A 14,009-nucleotide genomic window follows, 5' to 3' on the forward strand; every position below is an offset into this window, starting at 1 on the left:
AAGTGTCTGCAGTTCATGTGCGCCGACTCTTATTTCAGATTTCTGCAGTCATGCTCCAGGCTCCAAGTGCAGCACAAATATGCAAAACAGTACATTCTTTACCAAATAACTCTCTTCAAATATTACATCTGCTTGCAGACAGGTTTCTATCTTAGCTGAGCAAACGTCACTACAATCAAAATTGAACTATTTTTTTTAAAGTTAGGAACACACAAGCATTCTGATGCAAAGTTGTTTTATTTTCTCCTCCTTTCCAATCATTTGAAACCAATTACAAACAATAGTTACTGATCAACATCCAGTGTCATTAAGAAATGGAGATGTGGAACGAGTCTGTGTTTCTGATTTTTTGGTGTTTGGAAGTGCAAACATGTAGATATTTTGGCTATTCCAACAATCAAACAGCGGAGGAAGAAGTAAAGAACAAACAAACAAAAAAAAAACAAACCCCAATCAAACTTTTACTCATCATCAAAGTTCTGTTGTAAAAGGAAGTTGGCGGCCATGTTCTCGTTCTTCTCACAGGCGAAGAAGGCTTGGATAACGAGTCCCTCTGGAAAGCCCAGTTCTTTTAGCTGCAATTAGAGAAGAGTTTCAAGCAAAGAAAACATTTGAAATGTAAATGCCAATCTGTGTTTCATGTTTACCATCCTGAAAGGATCAAACCTTAGGAAAGTTAAGATTAGAAGAACGCGGGCGTGGACTCAATTGTTTAGTGCTCCTCACCCTTTCGATGGATTCCTTCTCCTGTGCTGTCACATGGATGTATCTCATTGGGTTCTCTCCAGAAGCGGTGCCTGCCATTCCTGCTGCTGTTGCCGCAGCTCCACCGCCTCCCCCTGGCACTGGCTCCGGATTGGGTTCGTTCAGCATCTGGATGAACTGTTCCTGGTGCCGGCTAATCTCCTGCAAGGGGAAGAGTCACTTTCAGCTTCTGTTGCCTAAAATACTTTCCCAGATTTGGAAGGAAAAAAAAAAAAAAAAGGTTATAAGGTTCTTGAGTTCAAGCCCTTTTATTACACAATAGTGGAACAATAAGGAGTCCAGTCCGTTGCTTCACCTGCAGCAGCTCCGGGTTTTCCCTGCCAATCTCCTGCAGCAGAGCAGGAAGTAATGAAGCGTTCTGCTGGATCAGCTGGCGCATTTGTTGAAACTGTGGCTGATTCCTTAAGAAACTCAGGGGGTTGACTGGCGAGGAAGAGATGAGTCCAAATGTTAGAGATGAGTCCCAATGTTAGAGAGTTCACAGACCCACAAGCTTAGCACGATGGAGCATTTACCTCTTTCTGCGCCTGTGGAAGAGCCGGTGCCCGTGGGCGCTCTGAGCCCACCCAAGGGTGCAGCAGGAGCCACGCCTGCTGAGGTTGCCTCTGCAGTGGTTCCTGCAGCCTGGCCCTGGTCTCTACCTGGAATACCCTGGAAAAGCCACACGCCTCATAAACAAGAGTCTCCGAGGAAGCGGCGTCATCACCGCCGTGTTCTTACGGTCAGCAGGTACTCCACAGCTCTGTCGGGGTTGTTGAAGCTCGCTCTCAACGCCACCACCACCTGCTCTCTGTCGTAGCCCATGAGCATGATCTCGTTCACCATGCTTTCGTACGACGGGCCCGTCACTGGAGGACAGGAAGAAGCACAAGTCATCAGGGGGGACACTGAATTAAAGCCTTTTTAGAAAGCTGATTGAACTGGCTTCTCATGCAGCCTCACCCAGATTTGAAACGGCCTCATCAATCAGGTTTGCATTTGTTGGCACCTCAGATCCTCCACTGGGGGAAACAACATTTGTTACAGGTGATGCACAAACCTCTCAATTAAGTGAAAGAGGGAACAAAAAGGTCTATTTTTACCCCTCAGGGGTGGACGCCGGGGCAGCGGTCGAAGGCGGTTTCTCTTCTGCATTGTCTTCTTTGGTGGTTTGCTGTGTGGGGACCTCTGAAACGGTCGCGCAGCCTCCGGGGGCCGGGGGGGCTGTCGTGCAAGGACCTGAAGCCGCAGGCGAGGGCTGTGTGGCCGCTGGTGCCGTTTTAGGCTGGAGAATTCAAAGAAGAATTGACTCTCCTGACAAATGTGTGAAGGCGAGCCACAACATTTAACTACCAGTTCACCTCAACGATGCTCTATTCCCACAAAACCTGTCAATCATTGAGAAAAATTGGAAATGCGGTGTACCTTTGTTGCCATGACAACCACAAAATTCTTGTCACTGATATTGTATTCTTTGAGGGGTTTGACATCGTTGAGGATTACTCCTGGAAGGAAGCACAGGAAATGTTTTTAGTCTTTGATAAGAAAAGGCAGCGCGGGTGCACAGAAGACGGAGCTTAACACAGATATTCGAACTGTTTGACTATTTTGCGTTAACTACGACATGGAAAGCGGCTGTAATCTGCCAGGCACATCATGATGAACCTTTAAACGCCTGCTGGGATAAACCACGGAGCTGCAGACACACGGAACACAACATACCAGCATATATCAGTTTCAGTCCAGACACTGGGAAATTATCCTTTCCTTTCTCTGCTTCAATCCTCTCCTTTAACGTCTTCACCTGTAGGAAAAACCAGAGTTGCCATTAAGGTTCTGATGCCATAATAAGGGTCCAAAACACACCGAACACTGTCCACCATCACGGGTCCTCGCAACGTCACCTGAAAAAGTCCAAAGTGTAGATTAAACTGCTTGCTAAGGCACACATGACACAAGGCTCGCAACCGAGACAGGGAAATAAAGGACAGTTTAATATAACTTGGCAACTAATTAACAAAGCCAGTGTAGTAAATGACCCGCTTGGACCCCGACGTTGGCTCCGGCTAAATGCTGATTCCAGCATGACTTTACGAAAAAATAGCGTCACTTCAAAGACGCAGAGTTGTCTCAAACCGACGTCAAGCATGCGGATGACAATTCGACATTAAAACGCGTTCTTTGAATGGTAGTTTTAGTTCAAAAGAAACGACAACAACACCCTAACGGTTAAGAAATGTGGTAGATAAAGCTACCCTCCCAAATCCACCCACTCCACAAATGCAAGCATTCGTTTCTCACCGTCTCCTCCTCATCGATCTCGATTTTAAAGGTCTGCTGCTGTAAGGTTTTCAAAGTTATCAGCATTTTGGCAACTTTGTGTTCTCGGGCCTGGTCTGAATGTTTTAGTCTAACTTAATGGGGGGAAATTTTGCTATTTTGTTGGCTCATTACAAAGTGTCAACCGCCATGATGTTCACGTTTTTCTTCTTCTGTGGTTGAAATGAGCGCAGCGGCTCCCCCAGTGGCCGCGGTGGGTACTGCATCGGCGACGCATTTACATGGCGAATATTCAGGTAAATAACCCCAGTAATATAACTCTATTTACTATGATGCTATCCAGAATTAAACCAAACACTGTATTATTAGCGCATGCCAGGTGGCTGATGTTTAAATAACTACCTAAATAACTACTATTATGACTGATGCATCATGTACAGGTCATGAGGGGACCATTTAATAAGATATGAAAGTAACTCTCACTCATTATGGCAATTATGTCAATCAATTTTTCCTAGAAAGCAGTAGATCGCTAAAGACCTCCACGCAATTTTTAACCTTCTGATTTTTTGTCAAATGTCATATTGAGGCACACACACAAGTAAGGTCATTTGGAGTTTCGTAATCATGGCCAGTGGTCTGGGAGGTTATCGCATTATTCAACAAATCCAGCATGCAGGAGTTTCAGCTGCACCCAGGTTCCAGTGAAATGTGCAGCCCAGCTCTGACTCTGAGAGGATTGTTAACTACAAGTGCTTGATGGGTCTATGGCCATTTTTAAGTCTTCTTCTCCATCTGGCTGCTCTCCTGTCTAATCCTGTCTCTCCACTCCATCCTCTACTCAGTCTGGTTTTATTCCAGGAGCAGCATATTCTCGTCAGCCAATCCTTATGTTGCTCTGCTCAGCAGCATCAGCTGCAGCTGCGTCCTCCTTCCCTTCCTCCCACTGTCGCTGTGGCTCTCGCTTCTGTCTCCAGGGGTCATCAGTTAGCCCTTGGCCTCCTCTGAACTCTGATGACGTGGAGATATTTTTAAGAGATGATGTTACACATGTGAAATAAGGACTTGGGTCTCTACTAGAATTGACTCGGGGGACGAGCTGGGATCAAATGGAGACATATTCGGTGCCACAGGAAAAAGCTGATTTTAAAAAACGCTCAATATCTGGTTCCATTTATGAAAGACCCTGGTGTTACTGATAGAGATGCAGCATGTCTAGCCACTCATAACCAGAAAAAACGGTACACAACATAATCTCTGCAGGCATCTGCAGGGCTTTTGGTCAGCAGAGCGAGAGTGAGACAGAGAGAGAGAGAGAAAAGGGGAAAGAGACGGGGGAGAGAGGGGACATGACTCAAAGTGAAGGCCACTGTGATGCCTTCACAGCCCAGAGCTATTTCCTGTAGACAAGCTGCTGGGGCTATTATTGGCTGTTCCAAGGACTCTGTGGACACACAAAGGAAATAGTTATGTGTGAACTGAAGAATCGAAGACACGGTGGACAAAAGCTAAATATGACATCCACAATAAAATGTAGACAAGGCCAATAATCAAAATTGTTACGCAAGGCTGCAGATTGGTGGGAAGATTGCAAGGGTTTTAGCTCTGCAGCCAGGAAACACGTGTGTACTTGGCATTAATTAGCAATGCCAGTTCATTTACAATTATATATTTAAACAGCTTTACAACTATGAGAAAGTTGCTTGTTTCTATTAATAAAATATGTTGATGATGCGTACGTCAACAGCAACAAAGACAGCACCGACAGCCACATTAGGGTATTTCATGATCATCACATGACTCTGTTAGCATGCTGCTATTGAACAGGTGATCTGGAGCTTTGATCGTTCATTTTATTAGCTCGTAATCTGCAGGACAATTTATCAGTTTCATATTGATTACTTAGAATGTAAAAAGATTATTTTGTTTTCCCAGATTAGCTACTTGCTAATCAGTACATTTCATTGAACATTAGTGCCTGTAAATCAAATGATGGCAACAGGGAATGGTGTCATGTGAGAAGCAAAATGCAAAACAACCACAACGTTGACTTTAAAGCAAAAACCAAAGAAGGTTTGCCCACTTTCCCTCTATCCTCATATGCTAATCCACACAATGTGACAAGGACACATGCTGTTATCCGATATCTTTATTATCAAGTTAAAAAAAGACAATGAATTACAATATTTACAGAATATCCAGAGATAAATGGAATAAAATTGTAAACAAACATTCTAGGCAACACCACAACCCACCATCAGGTAATCAGATTTATATGGGAAGAAAAGGCAAGAAGGAGATATTCTAGTGTCAAAACTATGGAGACGACAATCTGAAAAGGAAAAACGCGTCAGAAAACAAACTAAACATATATACAAGTATCCAGTGTGTTGTCAGCAGGGGGCGCAACTTTAGGCAAACCGGGAATACTACAGTCAGGAGACTGCACACAGTGAGGGATTCATAGTTATCTTCTATTAAAATAATCACAGACCAACAAACACATTTGGGGGGACGGCCCTGAAGCTCAGATGGGTCCAGAGTATCTCCTGCCCCGCGCTGAGCTCCACCAGCCGCCTTAACAAAGCTTATTCCTACAACAACAGTTTTCACCTCGCAAAAAGCTACACAGATCCTGAAAACCAGAAGAAGGGGCTGGGAGGCTCGGCTCAAGGCCTTTTCCAGGACGGGAACGGGACGGGAGGAGTTGACAGAAGCCTCGGGAGTGTTGGGTGTCAGATCAGACGTGACTGGGAATCCACACGGTGGCCAATCCCAGAAAAGGACCAAGCACTTTACACTAATGTCACCCCCTCCTCCCAAAAAAAGAACTGCATCATTTTATATTTTAAATATCAAACAACTACACTGCTCTTCCTATGTGCTCATTCCCATTACAGTACAAAAACGGAGTTATTTTTCATTGCAACCAGACATACAACAGCGGAATAATGTTGAAACGGGGACTCAAAGAAGCCCCCCTGAGATTAGCTATATCTTCTCTTTTTTTCTTCTGTTTTTAACAAAATAACAACATCTAAAAGGAAAAAAAAGGAAGGGGGGGGGGGTTAAATTATGCTTTCTGAAACATCACAGTTGAAACACTTAACATGAACGTTTGTTTTCTATACACGGATCCAACTGTGGTTCCACCCTCCGACCCCTCCATCGATCCTCCGTAAAGACAAACACAGCAGCAAACACAGCAGAAAAGGATTTGGTGCCAGGAATTTCAAGAACTGTGCTCCTTGTTTTGTTTTTTCTTTTGAATCTTCAGTTCAGACGGTTTCATTTGACTATTTTTTTTCCTTTTATATATATATTACTTCATTGCAAGTCATGCGTCATAAGGCTTCGGGGCGTTCGAGCAGCAACTTACAACCAACAAATACAATCTCTGCCTCTTGTCAGCATTAACGATAAAGTGAAATCTTAAAACAAGCAGACAAATGCGGCATGTGTGATAGTTAAAGGGGACGGGGGGCTGAAGTCAGGGGGATTTGACACTTTTGGCAAATCGATCTTCATACGGTCCCAGCGGCAAACAGGTGCGGGAACAAACGGCTACACTTGTCGATTCAGTGTGTCCCATCGCATCGTTGTTATCACATTTCCAAAGGGAAGTCTCCAGATTTGGAATTTAGACACGGTAAGCCTCAACATGAGCATTGGACAGACTTGAGATAAAGATAAGGTTGCACATTTAAACATCAATGCTTTTCCTTAAATATTCTTTAAACACCAACATTGATCCAGCTGTTTTGTTTTTGTCTCACAATAAATGTGAATAAAGTTTTCTTGATTTATTGGGTCATTTCCTGGTTAGTGACATCTAGTGGCCATAAGGGAAAATACATCTTAAGGCACACAGGCACTTCACACGCTGACTTCAGCATCCATTCAAATTCTGTGGGTAAGAGTAGTCAAAGATGATGATTTACAATACAAAATACTGCGTCGATTATTTCTTCTGATTTTTTAGTACCTAGTACATAAATCTGCAGGATGACGGTCAGACGGCTTGTCATGCAGACAGTGTAATGCAGAAAGCCAGAACACAAGCCTAAGGTGGGTTCTGGTTCTAATTTTTGGGTACACCATCAGCAAGACTTTTTTTTATCTTGCACTGAAAAGACAAGTGTAGTCTCAGTCTGCTAATCAGATTGCATTATGACAAGGCTAGCACGTACTACGCTTCACAGACAAATACCAGTACGTCACATGGGAATGGTCATGACACATTTATACTTGCGTGCGGGTTAACCCGCAGAAGGAGGGCAAATTTCAACGTCCAATTTTCTTCACTCGCATCAACAAAATCAGTGAACAATAAAGTACAGTTAACTCAAACTGTGCCACCGGAAGAAGGCTTATACGTAGTATAATAAGGGACAGAAAATATAGCAATTTGCTACAAACATTAGGGGACAATTTGTCGGGAACACATTTTGAGATAAGGTGCCACCATCCCTCAAGGAACACTTCAACACGTCTGCCACGGGAAGAGAAGGGCTTCCCGTCCCAGCAGGAAACGGGAGCGGGCAGCTCTAGAGCAGGCCACAGCTTTAAATGCTTGGTTTCTATTAGCAACAGCTACAGTAACCCTGTTTCTGATGAGCAGGGGCGGGAGAGGGGAGGAGGGGGTGGAAGAAGGTGCTTTCATTAATAAAATGCTGAATTTAGTTCAAATCAGTCGGGAGAACATTCTTTATAAATAGCTTCGTTTCATCTGTGGGGGGGACCTTTCACTGTAGATTTGACCAGAATGTCAGCAATAAAGAGTTCTGTTCACTATTGGTTACCAATATATTAAGATCTGTCCTCGGGGACCGCCCAGTGAAGAGCTCCGCCCTTTAATGCAGCTCAGCCTAATACTTAAATATGCAACACCTAAAATCTAGTAATGCTTCACTCGTCTTTTTTTTGTTGTTTTTTTCCAGTCCCGTTCAGTTCCTTTGAAGTTCTTTGATGTTGTAACTCAGTGCTGATTGTTGCGCTTGTCGATGGCGGCGCAATCTCCCAACAGGCAACTCCCTTCAGTCAAACTCTTGATCCTTTTTGGTGTCGAGCTTCTCTTTGTCTTCGACAAACTGGCTCGGGCTTCCCAGCGAGAACTCGGCCTCCTCGTTTCGGTTGCCGGGCGGGTCCAATCCCGCGTCCACGGCGACAGAAGAACCGGCGGAAGACAAAGCCGAGGCCTCAGCGGTGGAGGAGGAGCTGCTGGTGTCTGTCCGGCTGGTGTTCACCGTCCTACCAGGGAAGAAGAACGGCTACAGTGAGCATGTGTGCTGACGCAGATGTCTGGAATCCTTCCACAAACACAGATCCAACTGAAGGCTCCTCTTGTTTGTGCAAAGACCAGAAAAAGACCAGAAAGACGGGTGCAGAGGGCAAACACACTCACATGCCGTGGCGCAGGACGTGACGTTCCCACTCCAGGCTGTTGGTGAAGCAGCGGCCGCAGAACTCGCAGGGGAGGCGCTTCTCCGCGCTGCTCGCCCCTGAGCTGCTGATGGGAGACCCGAGGGCTTCTGGGAAATGGAGTTTGAATGATCCGCCAGTTGCAGGACGTCACACTTGAATAAGTGATTCCATTTATTATCATCCTACCTTGTAGAGGGTGCCTTTCTTCTGCCACTTCCTCACTGACTTCCTCTTCCTGCTCCTCTTCTTCCTCTTTGAAGCCCTCCATCTCTTCATCATCCATCTCTCTCTCCTCCTGCATACTCTCCATCACTTCCCGCTCCTCTTCCTCCTCCTCTTCCTCCTCCGCCTCCTCCTCGTCTTCTGGCCGAGCCACGTTTTCATTTTCAGCCATCTCCATCACGTCTCTGTCGTCCTCTTCATCACAGCTGCTCTCCTGGTCTTTTATTAACTCGAGCTGGTCCAGGTTGACCCGGCCCATCAGCTCAAAGTTCCGGATCACCTGATCAGAAACAGGAAGTGAAGATCAGACTAATTATCTCACTGCAGCTGATTTGGAGTTTCCTCCTACAACCTTTATGTAGCTCAGACCAAATCAAACCAGGAAATGCACCATGTAGAATTAAATAAAAAATAAAAAACCAGCTGTTTAAAGCTCAGTGAGGCATTTATCTCCAGAACAACTAAGCAATTAAACCAATTACATAAGAAAGGTTAAATTTAGAAACTCCAAACTTGATGTGCTCCACCACCATCCTGTCACGTGGCTGACCTTGTGCTCCAGGCGTAGATGCTCCTCCAGCTGCCTCCGCCGACCGCTGTCGTAATAGCAGAGCTGGCACTGGTAGGGTTTGACCTCGGCGTGCTTCTGCAGGTGCAGCTGCAGCGCCTGGTCGCTGGAGCAGGTGAAGGTGCATTTGTGGCATCGGAACACCACTCCCTGAAGGTGGCGCGACAGCTTGGAGCGGCTGACCTCCAGCGGACCCACGCGCTCCTCTGGAGGAGGAGAGTGGCAGCGATGATTAGGTTGCTACTTTTACTTAAGGGACACGCATGAAAAATCTTAGAAAGGAGCCATGAAAGAGGGAAAAAAGACTTTATTTGCAACATTTCTGTTATGTAGAGTCAAATCAAAGCTTTGAGTTTGCTATCAAGCTAGGGGAAAATATGGTTTCAAAACAGGCCAGAGATGGAACCGTGTGACAGCAGGCTTCATTTGGGTGCGTCTGCGAAGCGTACCTCTGTGTAGCACGATGTGGTCGATCATATTGCTCTTGTTTTTGGTGTGATAGAGGCAGAGGGGGCAGCGCAGGTCTTTGGGGATGTCTTCAGGTTCACTGCTGTTGTGACCTGCCTCCACATGCATGGAGAAGCTGTTCCTGTGACGGTTCAAAGACAAAGACTCAAAGGCACGAATGAAGGGCTTCGTTGTCCATCTTTACTCTTTGGACTGTATTACACTTGTATTCTCATAGAATCTGGAGCACCAGCGTCCATTTTCTTACTTGCAGCAGGTGAAGAAGGTGCAGTCTTTGCACTTGAAGAGCTTTTTGCCCCCGTGGCGGTCCCTGTAGTGCCGGCGCAGGCTCTGCATGTATCCGGAACTGAACTCGCAGAACTCACAAGTGAGAATGCCGTCCGGCCGGCCGTCGGCCATCAGAGAGGCGCCAGGTGTCATGCTTGAAGACATGTGAGTGCGGGAGGCGAGCTGGTAATGGCTGAGCTGCACACGGACGTCTGCCGGCTCCAGATACGACGGATCTGAGAAAGGGAACAAGGGAATGGGGGACATCTTAAAAGGGTCTGTATTTATGTTGGTCACTTGTGACAGCAGGTTTGTATTAGTAGCCAAATTTTGAAAAAGGCGAACTTTTTAGGAACGTAAATCAGAATTACACTCAGTCAAACTATTATCATTAAAGGGACACTGAAAACGTCATCATGTGATGAGCTAAATGCTGAAGGCTCAACTGTAAACAGTGGATAAACATTGGACTATATCTTTAGCATTTTGCTCCATTAAAATGTGTAAAATAAGGTTCGAATAAAATATTGTAGCTCTCTAAATGCCTGTATGGGTTGATATTAGTTTTAAGTTTCTTTTCCCCTCTAATTGAGGTCACTGATACATCCAATGCTGATTTTTCATTTTTCCAATATTGAGGTTATTTAATAAAAACTGGGTGATGCTCACTAAAGGAGACAAGACTGAGGCATGCTAACAGAGCCTGCAATCCATTCATCTCCTTACTTCCCCTTTTCCTTCCTCATGTCTATGAAGTCAGTAATATAGCGCATCTTCTCGTCCTACTTTGAGCCTGCAACACATCAATAAATAAAACACAGTGACACTAATGGATTATCTATCTGAGTGAAAAATGCTTCATTCAGCGCCCAGGCTGGCTGAGGAGGCATGAAGGCAAGACAGGAAGAAAAAACTTTGAAACTTGATAAAAATGCTCCAGAGTCAATTCCTCACTCCGGCGGAGGAGTCAAGGAGATCGAACGGTGCCACAGCTGAATCACGCTTTTAATATCCTCCTCTGTGTTGTGCGGACGTATGGAGATGAGGAAGCAGATGGAGATCAGATTCTGTCAGAGTGGCGACGCGTCTTCTGGAATGATTAATGTTGACGATCAAGGAGGACAACGTCTTAAAGGAGGAGGGCTCTTTGCAATAACAGAAACCCGCAGCCATTTTCCACACTGACATATTTTCCAGCCGCCGAGGCCAAATAAATACTCGTCTGTCTATTTCCACTGCAAATATGAGGATTTCAGACATCCTTCTGAAGGAGGGATGCGCAGTACGTCGGCCCTGCTCTGGCTCAATGCTCGGCTTGTCTCAGGGCGGCGCCGCTCGCAGCGGTGGTTGGTGCGCTGAGGAATGCTGCAGCTCCAGGGGAGCTCCGGCAGCGCGGTGACAGCTGCTGCCAACAAACAGGCCGCTAGCTGCACCTGCAAGGCCGCTAAAACGCCACCGCCGCCTCACCTGCCCACCGCCGAGGTGAAGAAAGAAAGTCCACAGGGGGAAAGAAAAGCGACCTCGAGTCAACTTAGCAAATTATTCTGATTGTTTTTATTACCGTTCGGGGTTATGGACGTCGGCTCGGTGGCACTGGTGAGTCGGAGAGGCCTGGAGGTGGAATGGGACGCCTGGGTGGCGGCCCGCAGTTTCTGGAGGGTCAGAGCCTCGCCGTGATCTCTGAGCGAGTGCTCCTTTAGTTGGCTGATGGTCATCGAGGAGAAGGGGCACGACAAGCATTTATAAGTATGCTGCTCACCTGAGAGGAAGAAAAAGACAACACCCATCAGTTTCCGTGTCCACGACAAGCAGGAAAGAGTTTTACTATTGCTCACATATGTATAAAGTGATCCCTCATGATAACCCTGATAATAATCCCTATGTGATTTACCTGTGTGTGCTTTGTGAAGGTGGCTCTTTAAGCGACTCACGTAGGCTGATTTAAAGGGGCAGAGCTTGCACCTGAAGGGTTTGTGGTGCCCGTGGTGAGACTGCACATGTCTGTCCAGACTGATGATGAAACGGGAAAGTAGGAAATAAAACGGAAGAGGTGGTGAGATAAGAGGACATTTAGTTTGTTTTGTTTTTTTTCCCAAAAACTGGCAGCAGATAAAGAGACAGAGGATAAAAAGAGTCTCCATCATCGACCCTTTCAGTGACTGCAGCACGAGGATCTGTGGGGTGAACCCGTCTATCCACAATCCCCTGGTGGAAATGAGCGCACGAGTGCCTGTGGGGACAGTGGCGATGTTTTTAATGCCAGCCTCCTAGGTGGCATGGGAATGCAGCTACTTTCTGGGTCAGGGCACATACAGTACAGAGGGATTACACCTGGGAGCTCAGAGGAGATGAAGAACTCGCGCTTATTTTCCGTCTCGCCATCTCTAGCGTTACCCTCCTGGAAGCAGAAACGCTACAGTGCCGTGTGCCGCAAAAAAACAACCAAAAAAATGCGCAAAATGTGTGTATGTTTGTCAGCGCATCTGACAGGGGCTTGACGGCGCTGGTGTCTGAGGGATGTGAGGACAACGGTGCCTCGAAGGCATCGCCGTGTTCCGCAGGCACTCCTGACACGTGAGAAAATCAGGAAGGTAAATCCTGAATTAACGGTCTCAAATGCGCGTTTGTAACCTGGCAGTAAAGACCTTTTCTGGACGTTTTGACCCAGTTTACCGTCTCACTTACTTGTGTCTGAAAGGTGAGACAAACTGGCAGTACTGGCAGCTGTATTTGTCTTCCTTGCTGAACAGCGCCATGGCCGAGTGGCTCCTCTCGTGGGATCTCAGCCCCTGCATGGACATGAATACTCGGTCACACTGGGCGCACGGGTGGCCCCTCGCCGCCAGTCTCTGCTTCAGATGCTCCTCTGACACCATGGCCCTGGCTGCAGCTATGAGGGCGGCCGCCCGTCCTTGGACCACAATGGTTTCCGGTTCCAGCGCCTCGTCCTCAACGTCGGGGGACATGGCGGAAGCGATGGCCGGACCCATCGCGGCACCAATGGGGTTCTCCGTCTGGTCATCTTCCTCAGCCTCCATCAGATCGCCATTAGTGAGGCTCTCCGAGGGCAACGTCAGGGGGACCTCGGTGGCCTCTTGCTGCGGAACGAAAAGGAGAAGCCTGAGATGATGATTAAATGTCAGTGGGTTCGCCCCGGAAGCATTTTTCTGCTTCGAGCCACTGCTGAGAGAAAAATGCGACACGGCGCAATCATTTATAAACATGCCGCAACAGTGACCCGAGGCACCGGGCCTGACCTGGGGAAAGCTGATGTTCCCCGGCACACTCACACACAGCGGCGGCAAGTTGATTGCTTCAGAAAAATGGAATGTGACGCGAGAAAAGTCCAACCGCTCGCACAGACCGGCGCTATTCCCCAACCTTCACCTTTGGAGAGAAACACGAGTTCCTTCTACGCGCAAACAACTGGCGTTTATTGTATTTGTCAGTGTTTCATTACCAGCTGCTGATGCTTAATCACCCCAGGAAGGAGCCGATTGATACGATGCAAACACAGATAAAGAGCTTAGGGAGAAGATCTTTGCAAATCTGCCAACAGACAACAACAACAACCGCGTCTTCTTCTTCCTCCTCCATTGCAGGCTGATGTCTGCAGCCATCACAGGCAGAGGGGCAATCACCGTGACTTTCTCTTGTTTTATTGCCCCGAGGAAGCTCTTTCTGTGGAAGGACCTGACCAAGCACTTCAGGCAGCCATAAATGCAATGTGGCATCCACAGACTCGCCCCTGTCGCCCTGGCTGCACTGTCAGCCTGTTCTTCATCCTGCTGCCTCAGAATCCACGACTGAAGATGCACTAACGAGGGCACCAGAACATGCAAATATACTGTATCACGTTAAGTGATTGCCTCCATTAAATGACCACGTCCCCATCCTCCATTCTGGATCCACACAAGTCGCACTGCAAATCTATCTATTGCAGGCTTCCTTTGACAAATGTAAATCACTGTGTCACTCGGTCCCAAAGCCATCTCGTCTGGAATGCTTGAAAGGTCGTTGGGCCGAGGAAGCAGCC

The 14,009-nt window shown here is 46.8% G+C and overlaps 2 protein-coding genes across 5 annotated transcripts in view; both read right to left on the reverse strand.

The window, feature by feature from the left end:
* Positions 1-218: 218 nt before the first annotated feature.
* Positions 219-3,265, reverse strand: rad23b (RAD23 homolog B, nucleotide excision repair protein). The gene is made up of 10 exons (XM_057019201.1): positions 3,046-3,265; positions 2,467-2,548; positions 2,170-2,249; positions 1,848-2,029; positions 1,708-1,766; positions 1,486-1,613; positions 1,281-1,416; positions 1,061-1,188; positions 727-906; positions 219-575 (listed from the first exon to the last, which is right to left on the reverse strand). The coding sequence occupies exons 1-10, from the start codon at positions 3,109-3,111 to the stop codon at positions 462-464; spliced, it is 1,155 nt and encodes a 384-aa protein (XP_056875181.1). The 5' UTR covers positions 3,112-3,265; the 3' UTR covers positions 219-461.
* A 1,893-nt stretch (positions 3,266-5,158) lies between these two features.
* znf462 (zinc finger protein 462) overlaps positions 5,159-14,009 on the reverse strand; it is a 30,608-nt gene continuing 21,757 nt past the window's right edge. For all 4 annotated transcript variants that reach the window (XM_057018014.1, XM_057018015.1, XM_057018017.1 and 1 more), the window contains exons 5-13: positions 12,659-13,071; positions 11,865-11,983; positions 11,535-11,732; positions 9,954-10,209; positions 9,688-9,827; positions 9,221-9,444; positions 8,635-8,950; positions 8,429-8,555; positions 5,159-8,274 (exon numbers count right to left, since the gene is read on the reverse strand). In XM_057018014.1, the coding sequence (XP_056873994.1) occupies positions 8,061-8,274; positions 8,429-8,555; positions 8,635-8,950; positions 9,221-9,444; positions 9,688-9,827; positions 9,954-10,209; positions 11,535-11,732; positions 11,865-11,983; positions 12,659-13,071 (2,007 nt within the window). In that variant the 3' untranslated portion in view covers positions 5,159-8,060. The remainder of the gene's footprint in view (positions 8,275-8,428; positions 8,556-8,634; positions 8,951-9,220; positions 9,445-9,687; positions 9,828-9,953; positions 10,210-11,534; positions 11,733-11,864; positions 11,984-12,658; positions 13,072-14,009) is intronic.

This window comes from Takifugu flavidus, chromosome 20 (genome assembly GCF_003711565.1).
Source record: "Takifugu flavidus isolate HTHZ2018 chromosome 20, ASM371156v2, whole genome shotgun sequence".
Taxonomy (NCBI): Eukaryota; Metazoa; Chordata; class Actinopteri; order Tetraodontiformes; family Tetraodontidae; genus Takifugu; species Takifugu flavidus.

What these genes read in the sequence shown, in the direction of transcription:
- rad23b (XM_057019201.1), bottom strand. Translation starts at nt 3,111, where the DNA reads ATGCTGATAACTTTGAAAACCTTACAGCAGCAGACCTTTAAAATCGAG. An exon ending in AGATCGATGAGGAGGAGACG is followed by an intron (nt 2,549 to 3,045) that starts GTGAGAAACGAA and finishes TTTTTCCTACAG; the next exon opens with GTGAAGACGTTAAAGGAGAG. An exon ending in TGAGGCCGTTTCAAATCTGG is followed by an intron (nt 1,614 to 1,707) that starts GTGAGGCTGCAT and finishes CCTGTCCTCCAG; the next exon opens with TGACGGGCCCGTCGTACGAA.